The 20,001-nt window shown below is 44.5% G+C and overlaps 1 protein-coding gene across 2 annotated transcripts in view; it reads left to right on the top strand.

Moving 5' to 3' along the window:
- Window positions 1-20,001, top strand: part of LOC109872995 (SLIT-ROBO Rho GTPase-activating protein 3) — a 128,955-nt gene that overhangs the window by 101,605 nt on the left and 7,349 nt on the right. The window contains exons 13-21 of one of the 2 annotated variants that reach the window (XM_020464491.2): window positions 954-1,056; window positions 2,148-2,208; window positions 2,856-2,933; window positions 3,199-3,333; window positions 4,016-4,121; window positions 6,790-7,017; window positions 7,829-7,902; window positions 12,486-12,666; window positions 19,835-19,984. In XM_020464491.2, the coding sequence (XP_020320080.1) occupies window positions 954-1,056; window positions 2,148-2,208; window positions 2,856-2,933; window positions 3,199-3,333; window positions 4,016-4,121; window positions 6,790-7,017; window positions 7,829-7,902; window positions 12,486-12,666; window positions 19,835-19,984 (1,116 nt within the window). Of the gene's footprint in view, window positions 1-953; window positions 1,057-1,578; window positions 1,610-2,147; window positions 2,209-2,855; window positions 2,934-3,198; window positions 3,334-4,015; window positions 4,122-6,789; window positions 7,018-7,828; window positions 7,903-12,485; window positions 12,667-19,834; window positions 19,985-20,001 lie in introns of both variants that reach the window. The other variant, XM_031822719.1, reaches the window with a different exon arrangement.

The following is a 20,001-nucleotide window of genomic DNA, read 5'->3' as shown; positions in this document are numbered from 1 at the left end:
CATTAACCTTATTGCCAGGAGTTAATACAAATCTAAGCATCATGTGTTGCAACGATGAGCCACAATGAGCAGAATGGTTGATGGCAGAGAGGAGAGTGAATGGCAGAGAGGAGAGTGCTGTGTGTCACTGATCTGTCCGTCCCTGGGAAGGGCTTCAGGGCCGCAGTGCAGATGGATCAGGAATGCTGGGTAGCTGTTAGTGTGTGTGTGGGTGGGTGGGGTTGGGGGGCAGGCCCTGAATAGGAAACCTGAACATTGTCAGCTCTACCTCCCTCTGAGGGCAAATTACCAACTCGGTGTGTGTGTGAGAGAGAGATATTAATGAAGGAAATCCCAAGGTGTATTTTAACATCTTTGTCATGTTATTCTAAGTTTCGATAAGGCTTAAATAAGTGTTTGGAGTGCTACTTTGGTTTGCCCTGGCCGTGACGGGACTTGCTGAAGTACCACTGGTCTGCTAACCACACTGTCATTTATTTGTGAGGGATAACCTGAACTATCAGCAGGTGTGCTTGATTTTTATTAGTTCTGGTTAATAATGTTTACATTATGCTATACATTAGGAGTCAAGTTTTCAATACGTCAGTCATAGTGGGATTTATAAGGGGCCCGAAGCCTCCGGCCATAGAGCCACTCAGGGACCTCCCAGCAGCAAGGCCTAACGCAGACTAGCACTGCTTAGGGGTTAATTACAGGGCAGAGCCATCAGGTTTAAATAACACACATCAGTAATAAAACGTCCCGTTTTGGTTGAATTTTCAACATTTAGATGTGGATCACTTCCTCCTGCCTACACACATTTCCTCTTGATAAACAGAGTACAGGGGGACATTTTGGAAGGTGGAAGTCAGGTCTATTGAGAGATGATGTTTTCATACCTGCATTTCAGCCTTGCGTGTTCGTTTCACAGCATATGGTGTTTTTGTTCCCCTCCTCACCCGCCATCTCCTCAGGCCCCCCACTCTCCCCCCTAAACCACAGAAAATGCGGAAGCCTAGGCCGCGCTCAGTCTATAACCATAAGCTGTTTAACGGCAATATGGAGACATTCATCAAGGTACCCCCCCCCCCCCACACACACACGCACACAATGGGTTGTGTGAATGAGTGACCCTGTGGGGCTAAAGGAGGAGGCCCGCTCTCCTTTCTCTCCCTCTCTCTCGCTCCTCCTGCTCACTGCTCTCCCTCATCCTGTAACCACTGTCCTTAACCTCACCTCCACTTCCTCTGTTCCCTTGGCTCTGACGATGCACACAGGCAGGGTGGCAGTGGGTTAGTGTCTCCCTATTCTTTCAGATGGAGCAGTAGCACAGTTTCTCCTCTGCTTATCTTCAGACGTGAGGATACTGCGTATCATAGTCCCCATAATGGCTACACAGAGGTCCCTGTGCTAGTTGATTCCCTCGATGCACCCACATCTCACTGCAACTCAAGCCCTCCCAGTGGCCCCTGACCTGTGCTTATCCTCCAGGCCTCCGAATGGGGCTCTTTCTGTCTCTGTCATCTGTGCTTCTCTAACTGTGTTGCCTCTCTGCCTCCCTCCCTCTGCACCTCCTTGCTGTGCTGCTTTCTGTCCCAGGGGAAGACGGAATGCCCGTACCCGCAACCAGGTACTATCAGTGGGGGTTGGTAGGATGGGAGGTAGGGCGCGTGGCACGGTGCTGTAGAGTGGGCCTACTGAAAACTATTACCACAAACAGCTCTACATGCCTATTCCTGCTTTCCTCCACACGCAGTCGTACTAATGAGCTCCAATAGCATGTCACTGCTGCTCCTCTTGTTTCATGACTGCTTGCTTGCTGTAACAGGGGGCTGTGAATAGTAATGATTTCTATCTGTCATTTGAATCCTGCTCATATGAATGCTGGTGGACACTGCTGTTTATGAAGCATAGGGAAGAGGCATTTGTTTCGTTATGGCGGGTTGCAGGGCAGGCTTAGAATAATCAATTCTTTTAGTATAATGTGAAGTAAGGCCTAGTTGGTTGTTATGCACAGTATGCTGAAATGTTTTTACTATGCTGTGCTGCTTCACATAAGCAACAGAATCTGTCAATATGGCCAGTATAGAATGTGTGGTTTTCTAGTCACTGTATAAGTGTAGGTCATCCATGCTTTGCTCTTACTATTGCCATGATTTATCTTTCAGGACTCCGGTCAACCTATTCCACTTGTGGTGGAGAGCTGTATTCGACACATCAATTTGTATGGTAAGTCTAGTAGAATCACACCTTACTGATGGCTTCTACCATTTAACAGTATTCAAAACACCAGTAGAAAGCTGTGAACTCCGCTGTGAACTCTTCATATCTCATAACAGATGACCGAACCTCTGGGTAGAGGTAATCCATTTACTAAAACATCTCCAGGTGTTGAGACAAACCTGCTATGATTTAAAACCTCAGCCCCCATATGCTCTCAGCTTGGAAAACGTGACAGTAGCGTGGCAGCACATCACGCATAGGGACTTCTGACAGGACCCTTGGTCTTTGTTTACTAAATCAGTCCAATCTTCCCTTCCTCTCTCCTCATATCTTCATCCTTCTGTCCACCTCCACATCTGACTCCAGCCAAAGTGGTGTAGCCTCCAGGCCTGTAACCCCCACCACTCCCTACCCCCTTAGACCTAATGAAACCCCCACAAACTGATTAGGGGTTCTCTAACAGAAACCATATGCGGCAGACCGAACGAGGGGCCCTCTCCTGGAAGAAGAAAAAACACACGTCCCGTCACGACTAAATTACATTTCCTGCTCTCTGTTGTGTGTTTTCCAATGGTCTTTCATATAGCGGCCGTTTGGGTGTGGGGATAATGGTGGGTTCAGACTCAGTATTATGTTTCTATGTGTTGTTGCAGGGCTCCAGCAGCAGGGCATATTCCGCGTGCCTGGATCCCAGGTGGAGGTCAATGATATTAAAAACTCATTTGAGAGAGGTAGGTCCCCAGTGAGATTGGGGGTAATTGGTAATAGATTAGATTTCTGTTTCTCTCCTACAGCTCAGGATCAATAACATGACAAACCCATTGAATGTCAGCCATACAGTAGATACCTGTTATTTTCTATAATATAAGATCTACGTGTAGCAAGCAATCATTTTTTATTCAGATTTACGGTAATGAAGTCTTCATTGTTTCACTGATTCAGTTCTGTTGCTGTGGTCAGAACTATTAACTCTACTCTGCTCTATTGTTTGGCTAGGTGAAGACCCATTGATTGATGACCAGAATGAACATGACATCAACTCAGTGGCAGGGGTCCTCAAGCTGTACTTCAGGGGCCTGGAAAACCCTCTGTTCCCCAAGGAACGCTTCCTGGACCTCATGTCTACTATCAGTGAGTATACTCTAAAGCCCTACCTTATACTCTTGGTCAATGTAGTACATGTGTTCAGGGTAACTGAAACCCTACCCATCTGGCTGGTGAAATAGCACCATTGGGGCTTTGGTTACAGTACATGCCTTTTGGGTTATTCCCCGTCCGACACTGAGTAGAGATTGAGTCAGAATAGAATAGAAGAGAAGAGAAGCCAACATACGGCTCCAAAGATACATCATCAATCCCCACCACAACACCCTAATCACACTGCTTTATGGGAGGGGTAAGTTAGGGACGAGAGGCACGCAGCGCAGCACATGGAAGCAATCTCAACACCACGGCTGTCTGCCTGCCTGTGATTTAATAGAAACCCAATAGGAAGAGAGGAGCGAGGGGGCCACGACAGTCTACTAACTGAGCACAGCCTTGCCGTATTTCCCCCTGCCCCAGATAGCCCAGTCACTCAAATCACCATATCCTCTGGTTTAAACGAGGTGGGGATATATATTAATGATAGGTCTGTTCGTGTTGCCGTTACTGTACCCGCAGTATGACTGCCAGGCCCTTGATAAGGTTGACTCATTCTGTGTATTCAGTAGATCATGGCGGTGTAGTGGAGCATAATGTTGCCCTGTATTAATATGGAGTGTTTTTATTTTCCTCCTGTGTCATGACACTCTCTGATCCTCCTCTGTTTCAGAGCTGGAGTCTGGAGCTGAGAGAGCGCATTACGTCCAGCAGATTATTGTGACTCTTCCTCGCGCCGTTATCATTGTCATGAGATACCTGTTCGCTTTCCTCAATCAGTAAGTCGGCCGTATTGACATAAGTCACGTTTTGACAGTCCTCTGTTGTTTAATAGAGTCCCTGTACCAGACTACCTATACACTAACGGCATACAGTTTAACCGGATAGGGTAAAAGTATGAAATTATAACATTTATACACATTTGAGAGTCTTGGGGAATAGAAAAATCACTGTATTGCACTACATCAGCAAGACTTGTGAACCTCTGCTGCAGCAGCCAGAGGAAATGGCATTACTTTCCAAAGAATTGAACAGCCCTACTGTTCACGGCCTATTTACCACCGCGTCTGTCGGCAGAGCTTTAGAACATGTTTACGGGCCCGCTTGGAAATTCATCCCTCAACCCAGTAATATACCTGCCCTGTTTTATTGGGCTGTTATTTTATACTCCTTTTTGCTTGGTTCCCCTGCAGAACAAAGCGTTTGATTCCACATCCTGACTTTTACCTCCGTGTTTGATCCCCACCCCACCCCCCCACTCAGACAGATTTTGGCTCTGGGCCAGCTGTAGGTCTTTACTGCTTCTCTCCAGCGCCACACCATTCTGCTTGGATCATGAGCCCCTCTTAAAGATGAGGGTGAAGATACTGTAGGCCTGCTACCTAACTAGGATGCTGCTGGAAGGAAGGAGGGTCTCACTGCCCCCCAAACCAGGATGGCTTATTAATATTGGCTACTATTTGGGGCGGTAGGTAGCCTAGTGGTTAGAGCGTTGGGCCAGTAACTGAAAGGTTGCTGGATCGAATTCCCGAGCTGACAAGGTAAAAAAAATCTGCCGTCCTGCCCCTGAGCAAGGCAGTTAACCCACTGTTCCCCCGTAGGCCGTCATTGTAAATAATAATTTGTTCTTAACTGATGTCGTGTCTTTGGCTGTGCCGGATTAAGTGATATGACATGCTATTCTATAAAATCCTTTCTCCGTAATTAAATTACATGATTGAGCTAATCATGTAAATGTAATTAATTAGAGAGTCGGGCACCACGAAAGAATAAACTCTTAAAGACCTAGTAATATTTTACATCAATAGCAGTCAATATATGTCACCTTAGTGAAACTTGTAAATTCTTGGTTATCTTCACGAACCAAGGCTAACAAGTTGAATCAGCAATACAAAATTGGGTTTAATTATTTATTTACTAAATACCTAACTAATTACACATACACATAATTAATCATAACTTGATTACAAATGACGTCATGAAGGAAAACATCCCTAGCGGGCGGAACAGATATGACAGCTTGTTACACAAAAGAAAAGGGCTGGGTTTGAGCGAAAGAGCGGGAAGACTGAGTAACAAAGGAAGAAGCTGTGCTATCGTAAATACAGTATCTTATGCATTCTAAATTACCGCCCATTTGGAAAAGGAAAATGCAATAAATATTTACTCTGAGCTGCGCTTCAGTAGGTTGGTGGTAGATGGAAGGCCTTGTTGCCAAACCGAGTCCTTTGAAGAATGTATCTGGTGGTCAATTGGATACGTTGTAGTAATGTCGTTGTGTGATAGACGGGATACTCTGTCTGTTCCTTCCTAACCCTCGTTTGCAGCTGCTGTTGCTAACTTAACGGCTAGGAGGTATCACTTCTGTAGTGAATAAGAGTTCAAAGTTCATACCATTCGCAGCCAAAGCTCACGCTGTAGTTATTATCTGAACCATTCTGACATCAGACCGTCGTCCTCACATCCTCGGAACAGGAGGTTCCATTTTCGTCATGGCTTTATATAGTGGAGCGAGAAGGGTGTGTCTGAAAAGTTTTATAACCCATGACTCTTCACAGGGGCGGGCCACTGATTGAGCAGAGCCCTAACCTTATGAAAACCCAATTCTCACATTTTAGAAGCTAAAATCACATTTCATCCCATCACAAATAATTTCATATTCAAACATTTAAATTGAACAACAATTCCATGTGAATCCGATAACTCTGATGTGTAGACTTTCCACTGTAGAGTTTATGTCATCTTATCATTGATGAGAATGTCTCAGATGACAATCGAACTGACATCATATTCATTAAGTACCACTGCATATGTTCAATTGGTCGGGTTACCAGAATATAGTTCATTTCCCCCCACCTTCTGATGTTCCCATAATCTCTATGTTAACCAAGGGGTTTTCAAATGTAACATCAGTAGGGTAGAAAGAGGAAAAAGGGGGGAGAGGTATTTATGACTGTCATAAACCTATCCCCCAGGCCAACGTCATGACACTGACTTGCCTAGTTAAATAAAGGTTCAATTAAAAAAATTATATATATTTTTTAAATCGGCCTGTTAAACTGTGAAGTTAGAAGGGCAGGCTTGTTAAAGCTGGATAGGTGTGAGAATCTAGGTGACAACTAAACAGGGAGACTGAGGAATGTTCTCGCTAAGCTGGGATGTTGAGGGTTAAGGTAATGGGGTTTAAGGATGTACTTACTAAGCTGTGGTTGAAGACTGATGCCAAGCCAACTGGTAGTAGAGTTGATGATGCAGATCTCAAATCTGTCTAGAGTCCAGACTCTAAGCACAGTATAAGCATTTTAGAAACGTATATATTCTATTGGCAAACAAATAACTATAAGTACGTTTAAATTGGAATCACCCGTCAGCCATATTTTCATCTCTTAATGTAAACACAACCTAATTGTTCACCCCACTCACTCAAACCTCTTCCCTTCCATCCAGTCTGTCCCAGTACAGTGATGAGAACATGATGGATTCCTATAACCTGGCCATCTGCTTCGGCCCCACCCTGATGCCCATCCCCGACGGACAGGACCCTGTAGCCATCCAGGCACACGTCAATGAGGTCATAAAGACCATCATCATCCACAACGAGGTCATCTTCCCCAGCCACCGCGAGCTGGACGGGCCGGTCTATGAGAAGTGCATGACTGGAGGAGAGGAGTACTGGTGGGTAGCAGCTAGACCTGGGAGGACAAAACCTTTAAGACAAGCACTGAAGACATACAGTATGGCTAAGGCTAAAGCAGTAATACTGCTGCTGGTGGATCGAGCACATGGTAGGATCTCAGCCATACAACAGCTACATTATGAGCCTGCTCGAGAATGTGGTGAGAAGAGGGGAATTTAGAGTGTAGGTAGAGATGGTATTTTCGGGTGGTATTTTCTTCAGCACTTGCTTTTACAGACACTGTTTAGATATAATACCCTAAGATAATTACTTTTATTTAGTGGCTGGAAATGTAGAATGGTATACATTTACTTCAAGAGCCAATCTGTCTGGAAAGATACATTATGTAACTGTTTAAATTGTCTTTTCTCTTTCTTGCCTTTTATCCCACTGTTCATGATACAAATGCTCCAAAGTAAATGTAGAACTGAATATTTCCAGTGCACAGACTGCAATATTACTGCTTGGGAATGTTTTGCATCTCAAAACTCACAGGGATGGCATACAAGCCAGTATGTACAGTTAAATGAATACCTTACCTGGAGCTGGTCAAACTAACATGTAGCTGGTACTTCCTGGACAAATATGATGATATAAACGCCCCCTAGTTCAAATAAGAATTAACTTTGGAACAGATCCAAGTATGACCTGTAACTCATCTTTCCGGGAGGAGGCATTAGTTTAGATTAGTTAGCCTACACATGTGTCGTGGGTGTGTCTGAGTTTACCATTGATTGACTGTCCATCTCTCTCTCTCTCTCTCTCTCTCTCTCTCTCTCTCTCTCTCTCTCTCTCTCTCTCTGTCCACAGTGACAGCCCCCACAGTGAGCCAGGCACCATCGATGAGGCTGACAATGGGACTGAGCCACACACCAGTGAAGACGGTCAGTAACAGGGAGTTCCTTTACTTCTTCAGACCCTGGTACCCTAGAGGAGATGTTTGGGTGATTGACTTAGATAAATGTGTAGCAGCTAGCTGGCTACACAGCTTCTGTTGTCTCCCATTTCACTAGCTACTCTCTATGTTGTGTTTGGTTTTGTAATTGAATTGCTGTTTAGCCATGTGGTCATACTTTACACTACTAAAGTATGACATAACAGCATAGTCTGTTCTGTCTATGTTAAAGATGGAGGGTTGGTTGTGTCTGGTAGTCCTGCTGTCGGTGTCTGTCTGCCTCCCCAGGCAGGTACTCTGCTGTGTACTGCAGCACTGTAGGTCTGTGTCTGGACTGGACCTCCCATTTTAATTGCGATACGTTGCAAAAACAGCCGTGGGTTAACGTTCAGCTTAATATATACATTCATGCAATGAGCCGTTCAGTATTAAAGAGGTGAGGCAGGACAGGGGCAGTGATTTATCTATGTACGTCTAGATGTCTCCCATAGAGACGGACAGATTGATCTGTAATATCAATTACAACACCAGATGAATCATACATTTGAGCTAATGAGCCCTTGATATAAGGTTGTAAAAGTTAGTTTTTTAAAGTTGTATGTGGTTGTTTCGAAGCCAGAGGTATTCCGTGTGATGGTTGAATGGGCTCAGTATGAATCTGATCTGGAGTGTAAGAAGGCTGTGTAGATGGAGTTGCCCTGAGCTCTGACTGACCTTATTCTGTGTGTTCTTTAGACTGAAGGAGAGAACTAGGCACAGCTCAGACTGTGACAGCTTAGGGCTGCAAAGGAGCACATCATGCTTGAAGGCGGAGACAAGGTTGTGTGTACATTGTGGGCAACCCCCACCTCTCTCATCTCTCTCTCTTTCTCTCTCTCTCTCTCTCTCTCTCTCTACTTCCGCTTGTAGCTTTCTCTCTCTCCCCTTGTAGCGCCCTCTCTCTCTCCCCTTGTAGCGCCCTCGCTCTCTCTCTCCCCTTGTAGCGCCCTCGCTCTCTCTCTCCCCTTGTAGCGCCCTCGCTCTCTTTCTCCCCTTGTAGCGCCCTCTCTCTCTCTCTCCCCTTGTAGCGCCCTCTCTCTCTCTCTCCCCTTGTAGCGCCCTCTCTCTCTCTCTCCCCTTGTAGCGCCCTCTCTCTCTCTCTCCCCTTGTAGCGCCCTCTCTCTCTCTCTCTCTCCCCTTGTAGCGCCCTCTCTCTCTCTCTCTCCCTTTGTAGCGCCCTCTATCTCTCCCCTTATAGCTCTCTCTCTCTCATCTATCTTTCCCTCTCATCTATCTTTCTTCAGAAATAGTAAACAGGTCCCATGGGACTTCCTCCTTTGTGCCTTTGTATTTTCCTGGTAGTCCTCATAGCCCTGACAGAATAATTGGGCTAAAGCTTAACACACTCAGGGAAACCATAACACTAGTCAGTCACAACACCAGAGATACTACTGTATCTGCTGGCTCTCAATGGTCAGACCCAATCATACTGCTGTATGCCAGGCTAGGGTAACAATATCGGGGAGACCCATCTGTAGTGATGGGTGTGTCAGTAATGAGTGCTGACACCCTCCCCAGCCCTCTGAACCAAACAGCAGAACAAAGGCTGACTGCCCCACACTACATGTGGAGAATTGGGAGGAGAGTACAGAGGCACAGCCAGCCAGGGCAGGGCCCTTGGCGCTGGATCGTGGTCTCCCTCTGTTTAATTAGTGTGCTTGGAGAGAATGAGAGTCACATGGTCCTGTCTTGGCTCTTCTCAGACCTGAGGCGATACTGCCCTCCACAGCCCGGGCCCTCAAAATGAGTCTGGAGAAATGGCCGCCCAGCAAGACACAACCACACTTTCTACTTGAAGATAGAACTAAAGGACTACATGAATACTATATAAATCAGAGAACCACAAAGTGGGCCGAGTTTGACTGTTGTGGCCTTCAGCTTGTATGTTGATTCTGAGTATTTGTTCTTTATTGGAGAACAAAATAGTCATATTGTGATGATCAGACATACAGGTCACTGCCAAAATAACTTAGTGTCTTAATAGAGCGTTTAGCCACCACGAGCCACCAAAACAGCGTTAATGCGACTTGTATGTCTGGAACTCTATTGGAGGGCTGTGACACCATTCTTCCATGAGAAATTCCATCATTTGGCGTTTTGTTGATGGTGTTGGAAAACGCTGTCACAGGCAGTTCAATTGAGTTGAGATCTGGTGACTGAGATGCACAAACTCACCCTTTAAAACCCCTTTGAGACCCCTCTTTTAAAGCCACGGTAGCCAAAATAAGCATGATGGGATGTTAATTGCTTAATTAACTCAGGAACCACATCTGTGTGGAAGCACCTGCTCTCAATCTACTTTGTATCCCTCATTTACTGAAGTGTTTCCTTTATTTTGGCAGTTACCTGTACATGTGTTATTGTGTTTCTGAGGTTATTGTGTTTCTGAGGTTATTGTGTTTCTGAAGAGAGCGAGAGCTCTACTTAAGTGGTCTAAAAGCCTCAGGCTGAATCTACTCTTGGAACGAGGGGGACACAAAGAGAGACAATGTTACCCTGTCTCTGTCCTTCTACCTCGCTCTCTCCTCCCCTTTCCTCCTATCTCCTTCTCCTCTTCCTCCTCCTCTTCCTCCCTCACTCTCCCTGTTTCTGTAGGTAATTTCACCCCTGGATGGAGCTCCTAATGGAACTGATTGGGCTTTCTGGTTGGCTTGGAGATTTCCTGCTGGGAGACTATTTATTTTATACATGTGCTTAACCCCGGCTGACTCCTGCTCTGTCTGTCTGGTCTGGCCCATAGAGACACAATGAGGCGTGGCTGTAGTACCAGTGGCCAAGGCCATCCTGCCACGCACACACACACCCCCTCCACCCGGTCAGGGAAATCTGACAGCCTGGGGACAAGCTTAGATCCCTTTAGCATTTTGAACACTCACTACATGTGCATATCTCTATGGGACATGTCCCCAAGCAAAAATGTGTTTATCTAGGTTGTGTGTGTCCCAAGTCATCAGGCTCTTTGTGTGATTGATATCAGCTTGGACGCAGGGTGTGGGCATGCGTCCGTGCGTGCGTGGCAATACCTCCCCCTCACCCGTCATACCCCCTCCCCTGGCACCGTCCCTGTGGGATAGAGGTCTTGTAGCAGAGACCAGTCTGCTAATCTCCTCTGGTCCAGTGTTGAATGGTGACTGATGTTTGCTTATGGACAACTAAAGCCTGTGCCTTTGTGCGTCTGTTCTCTCAAGAGGCTAACAACAGCGTGAAGGTTGGTTCTTCTGGCTATTGGTGTGTGCTCAGTGTGTGAGTAGTTTGGTGTGTTGGGACCCATAATGCCATTAAAGGACCAAGTCATTGGATTGTCAACCAGTCTATTAGCTGTTAGGATAGTAGTGTTCACTGATCAGAATACAGTGTTACCCTTGAGCAGAGTTGTGATGTCCTCATTGGTGGCGCTGGTGTTGATTGCACAGAAAATGCTCCAGTTTTAAATAATCACTGACAGTGTTACATTTAACACTGGGCAGGTGTCTATACTGGTCCACACTTTTCAGTGTTAAATTAACACTGCTTAGTTCTGATGCTGTTACACTCTGTCAGTGTTAGGGAATTAACACTTTTAGGGTTATGCAATAACCCTTCAATTATTTTTAACCATTACGCAAAGACGTCCGTATCTCTTGACAAGGTCGCTCGTGTTGGATTAAGGACATGTGTTAGTGACAGAGACATGGTTGTTGAATTCATTCATTTTCAGTACTGTGGACTTCGCCAAGTGAGTTCCTACTGGAGGCGAATGTTATCATTCAAATTAATCTGTTTAGGACACTACATTAAATATTGTAAGGCCTGCTGTGTTAGGAACCTCCTGGTTTACAGGCCACATCAGGACTGCAAGTCACATTATGCTGGCTTGCAAAATCTGAATAATGATGGGCGTTGTTTTGATGAGAAATGTTTACTCTCCACATAATAAAACTGACACAATCACACTCAACACTGGGGTTCTTTTATACCAGAGTGAATCAACACCAGAAATGTTATACCGAAAAATCAACACTAGATAACACTGGCCAATTTGCTCGGTGGAACTCAATGACAGGTCATCCTCAACTCACAACAATGCTTGGAATCTAAGTGTATCACTCAAACAGTATAACCATCCCCTCTGTTAGAAAATTGTTTATATTGTAAAGCTGCATCTCGTTTTATTTCTCTTCAACTCAGATATTTCCTCTTCTCGCTCTTTGTCTCTCAAAGACTTCTGTGTCTTTTGAAGGTCTGAAGAACAAACTCAGCCATTAAATTGAGCCCCCAGGCAATCACAACTCTCTACTGTCCTCTGGAGTTGATCACAGACCACGAGGCCTGAGGCCATTGTCTGAGAACATGAAGACATATTCTCATTGTTTGGCCACATGGTTTAGGTCTTAGTAATTAGAGCAAGGGGCACCTTATTCCTATTAATGAACTCAGGTCAGGCTACTCTGTCCACACATCTCAATGGGGTGTGAGATATGTTATAACACCTGGAAATGAAGCTGGTCCAGGTTGTGACTGATGTTTCTCTCCCTTTGTTCTTTATTTCCACAGAGGTGGAGCAGATTGAGGCCATAGCTAAGTTTGACTATGTGGGACGCACCCCCCGGGAGCTGTCCTTTAAGAAGGGGGCGTCGCTGCTGCTGTACCACCGCGCCTCTGACGACTGGTGGGAGGGCCGGCACAATGGCGTGGACGGACTGATCCCACATCAGTACATAGTGGTGCAGGACCTGTGAGTAACAACCATTCATAAACATGAACATCAGCGATGGATGAAGAGCAGTTTGACAATAAATCTGTCAGACAGTAAATTATTCTGTCAGACAGGCAGGAAACAGTCAGTCAGTTAATCAGGTGTTTTATAAACCGGGGAGTAATTTCAAGTGGCAGGTGTATCAAAAGCTTTCTCTTGTGTTTTGATGTCATTAGCCACACACCAATAACACTCATGGAAGATCCTTGACTGAATATCACAAAGGCACAGATAAATAATTCAAATCATGCCTGATATGTTAGCTCAAAGACACTTCACTGACAATTGTACCTTTAGTGGTAACACATATTAATGAAATGTGGATTTGATGTCAGTCAATGAGGCAGAAGTAAAGATGCTAAAGAGAAGGCCAGAGCGTGCTTTAAGTTTACAACTCGAATTAATTTATTGAAAACACCCTCAGATAGTAATTCCCGGTATAAAAGTACGCAATAATTTTAAAGATGAGCCACTTAGTATACAGTTGGAGCTTTCTTGTGAAACTGTTCTCCACTTTCTCCTCCCTCCTTAATCCTCCACCTCCTACCCCTCCCTCCTTCCTTTCTGCAGATGACTTTGTCAACCACTTTGAAAAAAAGGTTGATGATATCCACTCCTCATTCACTCAGCCTACTGAGTCCATTGATCCCACTCACACAGAACTACCCTACGCCTTGACCTCTTTCTCCCCACTCTCTCCAGATGAAATCCTGCGACTAGTGATGTCTGGCCGCCCAACAACCTGCCCACTTGACCTCATCCCCTCTTCCCTTTTCCAGACAATCTCTGGAGAACTCCCATTCCTCTCTTCCTTCCTCAACTCATCCCTTACAAATGGCTGCGTCCCTTCTGACTTCAAGATGGCCAGAGTTGCTCCCCTCAAGAAACTTGACCCCTCTGATGTCAAAAACGACAGACCAGTATCTCTTCTTTCTTTCCTTTCTAAAACACAGTCTGCTGTCTCTGACCAACTCTCTCGATATCGCTCTCAGAATGATCTTCTTCTTGACCCTAATCAGGTGGACACCGTAAACCATCAGATCATCATCCAAACCCTTGAGACCCTTTCAGGCGTCTCACTTGACAGGTCGTTCCTACCTGGCAGGTCATTTTTACCAGGTGGCATGGAGAGGATCTGTGTCTGCACCATGTGCTCTCACTACTGATGTCCCCTCGGTAGAGCTGAGCGATTAACAGAAAATGTTGTTGACCAACTTCAGGTCAATTACTTTAATTGCATTTACTTTCTCGAAATCAAAAAAATTCACTAGATAAATCAAGTCAATAACTAAGTGGGATGCTGGGCTGAAGGGAGTTTTCATTAAACAAATATTCAACCTAGTTCAGCACAGAAACGTGGTAATTAACTACAATGACCATAATCAATTGTGCCTTTTTCCGTCTTGGACAGAGATGGATACACTTTTAAGCCTGTTACGCTAGGTTAGATAACCACAGACCGCATGAGAGAGGAGTGTACAGAACACCAATATGAGAGAGAGGGATAGAGAAAGTTTGTGAAAGTATGCCTTATTTACTTTGAAGAACTAGTAAAAATGGTTTGTCAGACAGCTCTGCAGCATGCTAGCCTAGCTAAATAGGATGACTGAAGACAGTACAGTATTGGGAGCATGAGATAAAGTTGGCTTGCTGGCTGCTACTGCCTGAGCAGAGAGAAGATGATGACTTTAAGGAATTAAAAACAATAGTCATAAAATATAAACAAAAGTAATATACACAACTTAAATATTGTATTAGTTCATGGTAGATTCCTACTTGTCTTTTGATGTCTACCCGATTTGGGCCTGATTAGAGACAGTCGAATATTTTCAATGTTTTGGCAAGTTCACTTTTTATGGCATTTGAATTTCCTTTTCATTATGCCTTTAAAAAATATGCCGTACCAGTCAGAAGTTTGGACACACTTACTAATTCAAGTTTTTTCTTTCTTTATTGCTACTATTTGCTACATTGTAGAATAATAGTGAAGGCATCAAATCTATGAAATAACACATGGAATCATGTAGTAACCAAAAAAAGTAATAAACAAATCAAAATATATTTTATATTTGAGATTCTTCAAAGTAGCCACCCTTTTCCTTGATGACAGCTTTGCACATTCTTGGCATTCTCTCAACAAGCGGCATGAGGTAGTCACCTGGAATTGTTTTCCAATAGTCTTGACGGAGTTCCCACATATGCTGGCAGCTTTTCCTTCACTCTGCGGTCCAACTCATCCCAAACCATCTCAATTGGGTTGAGGTCGGGTGATTGTGGAGGCCAGGTCATCTGATGCAGCACTCCATCCCTCTCCTTATTGGTCAAGTAGCTCTTACACAGCCTAGAGGTCTGTTTTGGGTCATTGTCCTGTTAAAAAACAATTGATAGTCCCACTAATCGCAAACCAGACGGGATGGCGTATCGCTGCAGAATGCTGTGCTATCCATGCTGGTTAAGTGTGCCTTGAATTCTAAATAAATCACAGACAGTGTCACCAGCAAAGCACTCCCACACCATCACACCACCTCCTCCATGCTTTGTGTGGGACCCACACGTGCGGAGATCATCCGTTCACCTACTCTGCGTCTCAGAAAGACACAGCGGTTGGAAACAAACATCTCAAATTTGGACTCATCAAACCAAAGGACAGATTTCCACTGGTCTAATGTCCATTGCTCGTGTTTCTTGGCCCAAGCAAGTCTCTTCTTATTGTTGGTTTTCTTTAGTAGTGGTTTCTTTGCAGTAATTTGACCATGAAGGCCTGATTCGTGAAGTCTCCTCTGAACAGTTGATGTTGAGATGTGTCTGTTACTTGAACTTATTTGGCTGCAATTTCTGAGGCTGGTAACTCTAATGAACTTATCCTCTACAGCAGAGGTAACTCTGGATCTTCCTTTTCTGTGGCGGTCCTCACGAGAGCCAGTTTCATCATAGTGCTTGATGATTTTTGCAACTGTAATGTTTCATATTGACTGACCTTCATGTCTTAAAGTAATGATGGACTGTCGTTTCTCTTTGATTATTTGAGCTGTTCTTGCCATAATATGGACTTGGTCTTTTACCAAACAGGGCTATCTTCAGTATTCCACCCCTATCTTGTCACAACTCAACTGATTGGCTCAAATGCATTAAGGAGGAAAGAAATTCCACAAATTAACTTTTAACAAGGCACACCTGTTAATTGAAATGCAATCCTGGTGACTACCTCATGAAGCTGGTTGAGAGAATGCCAAGAGTGTGCAAAGCTGTCATCAAGGCAAAGGGCTACTTTGAAGAATCTCAAATATAAACATATTTTGATTTGTTTAACACTTTTTTGGTTACTACTTGATTCCATATGTTGTTATTTAATAGTTTTGCTGTCTTCACTATTATTCTACAATGTAGAAAACAGTAAAAAAAAATAGAAAAACCCTGAGTAGGTGTGTCCTAAGTTTTGACTGGTACTGTATATATATGTAAAAATATATACACACTCACAGTGGGGAGAACAAGTATTTGATACACTGCCGATTTTGCAGGTTTTCATACTTACAAAGCATGTAGAGGTCTGTCATTTTTATCATAGGTACACTTCAACTGTGAGAGACGGAATCTAAAACAAAAATCCAGAAAATCACATTGTATGATTTTTTTTGTAATTAATTTGCATTTTATTGCAAATACATCAGAAAAGCAGAACTTAATATTTGGTACAGAAACATACCTTTCCTGTAGTTCTTGACCAGGTTTGCACACACTGCAGCAGGGATTTTGGCCCACTCCTCCATACAGACCTTCTGCAGATCCTTCAGGTTTCGGGGCTGTCGCTGGGCAATACGGACTTCCAGCTCCCTCCAAAGATTTTCTATTGGGTTCAGGTCCAGGACCTTGAGATGCTTCTTACGGAGCCACTCCTTAGTTGCCCTGGCTGTGTGTTTCGGGTCGTTGTCATGCTGGAAGACCCAGCCACGACCCATCTTCAATGCTCTTACTGAGGGAAGGAGGTTGTTGGCCAAGATCTCGCGATACATGGCGCCATCCATCCTCCCCTCAATACGGTGCAGTCGTCCTGTCCCCTTTGCAGAAAAGCATCCCCAAAGAATGATGTTTCCACCTCCATGCTTCACGGTTGGGATGGTGTTCTTGGGGTTGTACTCATCCTTCTTCTTCCTCCAAACATGGCAGGTGGAGTTTAGATCAGAAAGCTCTATTTTTGTCTCATCAGACCACATGACCTTCTCCCATTACTCCTCTGGGTCATCCAGATGGTCATTGGCAAACTTCAGATGGGCCTGGACATGCGCTGGCTTGAGCAGGGGGACCTTGCGTGCACTGCAGGATTTTAATCTATGATGGCGTAATGTGTTACTAATGCTTTTCTTCAGGTCATTGACCAAGTCCTGCCGTGTAGTTTTGGGCTGATCCCTCACCTTCCTCATGATCATTGATGCCCCACGAGGTGAGATCTTGCATGGAGCCCCAGACCGAGGGTGATTGACCGTCATCTTGAATTTCTTCCATTTTCTAATAATTGCGCCAACAGTTGTTGCCTTCTCACCAAGATGCTTGCCTATTGTCCTGTAGCCCATCCCAGCCTTTTGCAGGTCTACAATTGTATCCCTGATGTCCTTACACAGCTCTCTGGTCTTTGCCATTGTGGAGAGGTTGGAGTCTGTTTGATTGAGTGTGTGGACAGGTGTCTTTTATACAGGTAACAAGTTATATATATATTGAAATTGAAAACCGTGATTATTTTGTAATAATCTAACCAAAATTACCTCAAAAAAGCACTAATCACTCAGCACTACCCCCAGGGCTCAGTTCTAGGCCCTCTCCTCTTTTCTCTGTACACCAAGTTTCTGCTCTGTCATATCCTCACATGGCCTTCCTATCATTGCTATGTGGATGACACTCAACTACTCTTCTCCTTACCCTCTTCTGACACCCAGGTGGCGACACGCATCTCTGCGTGCCTGGCAAACATCTCAGCTCGGCCCGCCACCTCAAGTTCAGCCTCGACAAAACAGAACTGGTCTTTCTCTCGGGGAAGGCCTGTCCACTCCAAGACCTCTCCATCACAGTTAACAACTCCATGGTGTCCCCCTTCCAGAGTGCAAAGGACCTTGGCATGACCCTGGACACCCTGTCGTTCTTTGCAAGCATCAAAGCAGTGACTCGCAGCTGCAGGCTCATAATCTAGGCACTTGTCATCTCCCATCTAGACCAGTAGTTCCCAAACTGTGGGGTGGTCGGCAAGGGTGGGGTCTTTAAAAGTATATATATATTTATGAACTCAGTCCGGCTGTAAACTTACTCTTGAAAGTTGTAATAGCAGAATGCACAAGATGCAATTTCCAAATTGGGTAGTGCATCATCAGTTCCTCTTGTCATGTTAGTCATTGCATACCTTACATGCTGACCAGAGCGAGCGTGCAATCTCGCGCATGTTGATTTTTTCCACCTACACCAGACGCGATAAGGATACGCAGGTTGAAATATCAAAACGAACTCTGAACCAACTATATTAATTTAGGGTCTGGTGGAAAAGCGTGAAACATTTATGGCACTTTAGTTAGCTAACTTGCTGTTGCTAGCTAATTTCTCCTGGGATATTAACATTAGGTTGTTATTTGACCTGAAATGCACAAGGTCCTCTACTCCAACAATGAATCCACAGATGAAAGTGTAAACCAAGTTTGTTTCTAGTAATCTCCTCCTTCAGGCTTCTTCTTCGGACTTTATATGGCAGTTGGCAACCAACTCAGTTTCAATCTTTCCATCACCCACGTGGGTACATGCTCCTAAAAACCAATCAGGAGATGGGAGAGATGGGACTTGTAGCTCGTCATGCGTCACAAATTGAACCAAGTTTTATTTTAGCACCTGCTATGTAGACGCGCGTAAGCAGTGTGGGTGCAATGATTGAATAACATGTATGTGTACATTTATTTTGCAATATTCTCACACACGCGATGTACATTTTTAAGTATGGATATTGTTGTAATTTGTTTGTCACTCAAATATCACATGAATACACGTTATACATGGCAATATGTATAGAATTGCAAGAAAATGTGCTTTAAAACTGCCAAATGTGCTTTGCACCCCATGACAAAATGTGTAGAATTGCAGGAAATACACTTTATACCTGCAGAATTCTCTCCATCAATAAGAGGGGTGTGAACAGTTTGTGTCATGAACAGTGCTTGTGCCCATAGAAATAGACGTGGCGCGTGCATGCATGGGGGGTGTGGGATGTTCCCCAATGCTGGAAGGGGGGCCCTGAGAGAAAAAATGTGGGAACCCCTGGTTTAGACTACTACAACACTCTGTTCGCTGGGCTCCCCTCTTGTACCATCAAACTCTGCAACTTATCCAGAATGCTGCAGCCCATGTCACCCCACTCCTCCGCACACTGCACTGGCTTCCAGTTGAAGCTCACATCGTCTTCAAGACCCTGGTGCTTGCTTACGGAGCAGCAAGAGGAACTGCCCCTCCATACCTTCAGGCTATTCTCAAATCCTACATCCCAACCCGAGCACTCTGTTCCGCCACCTCTTGTCTCTTGGCCCTTCCACCCCTACGGGAGGGCAGTTCCCGCTCAGCCCAGTCAAAGCTCTTTTCTGTCTTGGTTAAATAACTCTTGCGGCTTCCCCGACACCCCCCTCCCAAATAATAATAATAATAATAATAATAATAATAATAATACTTATAATGCTGATAATAATAAAAAGAAAGGCACTTGTCTTTTCCTACTAGCACTGACTTTGCTGATGGAAAATTACCTTTATACGATTCTTATGTGTTGTTGTCTCACCTAGCTATCTTAAGATGAATGCACTAATTGTAAGTCGCATCTGCTAAATGACTAAAATGTCTGAAATTACTAATCATTGCTGGTGTCTGTTTAATGAATCCATTTGGATGTTGAGTGGGCAGTAAGGCCAGAGTCTCATATTGCTACTTTTTGTGTTAGGAGGAATACATTGGAATGATCAATGTTCAAAAGGAGGGGCTCCAGAACTGTCTGGAACAGATAAACTGACTGCAGATTGAAAACCAGAGCCCTGTGTAAATATGGACCAATTAGTTTGAATAAACAGCAGTCTAAATAAGATCTCTACCAACTGTATGAATAATATTCATTCTCTCGCTCTCCTCACAGGGATGATGCGTTCTCGGATAATCTCAGTCAGAAGGCGGACAGCGAGGCGAGCAGTGGACCACTGCTGGAGGACAAGGCCTCATTCAAAAACGACGTTCCATCACCGTGTGAACACTCCCCCGACTCCAACTTTGGAGGAGTCATGGGGAGGTGGGTAACGACTGACA

The sequence above is a fragment of the Oncorhynchus kisutch genome, linkage group LG1 (assembly GCF_002021735.2).
Source record: "Oncorhynchus kisutch isolate 150728-3 linkage group LG1, Okis_V2, whole genome shotgun sequence".
In the NCBI taxonomy this organism is placed as follows: Eukaryota; Metazoa; Chordata; class Actinopteri; order Salmoniformes; family Salmonidae; genus Oncorhynchus; species Oncorhynchus kisutch.
Note: the sequence above shows the minus strand (reverse complement) of the source record. Positions and strands in the feature narration are given on the sequence as shown.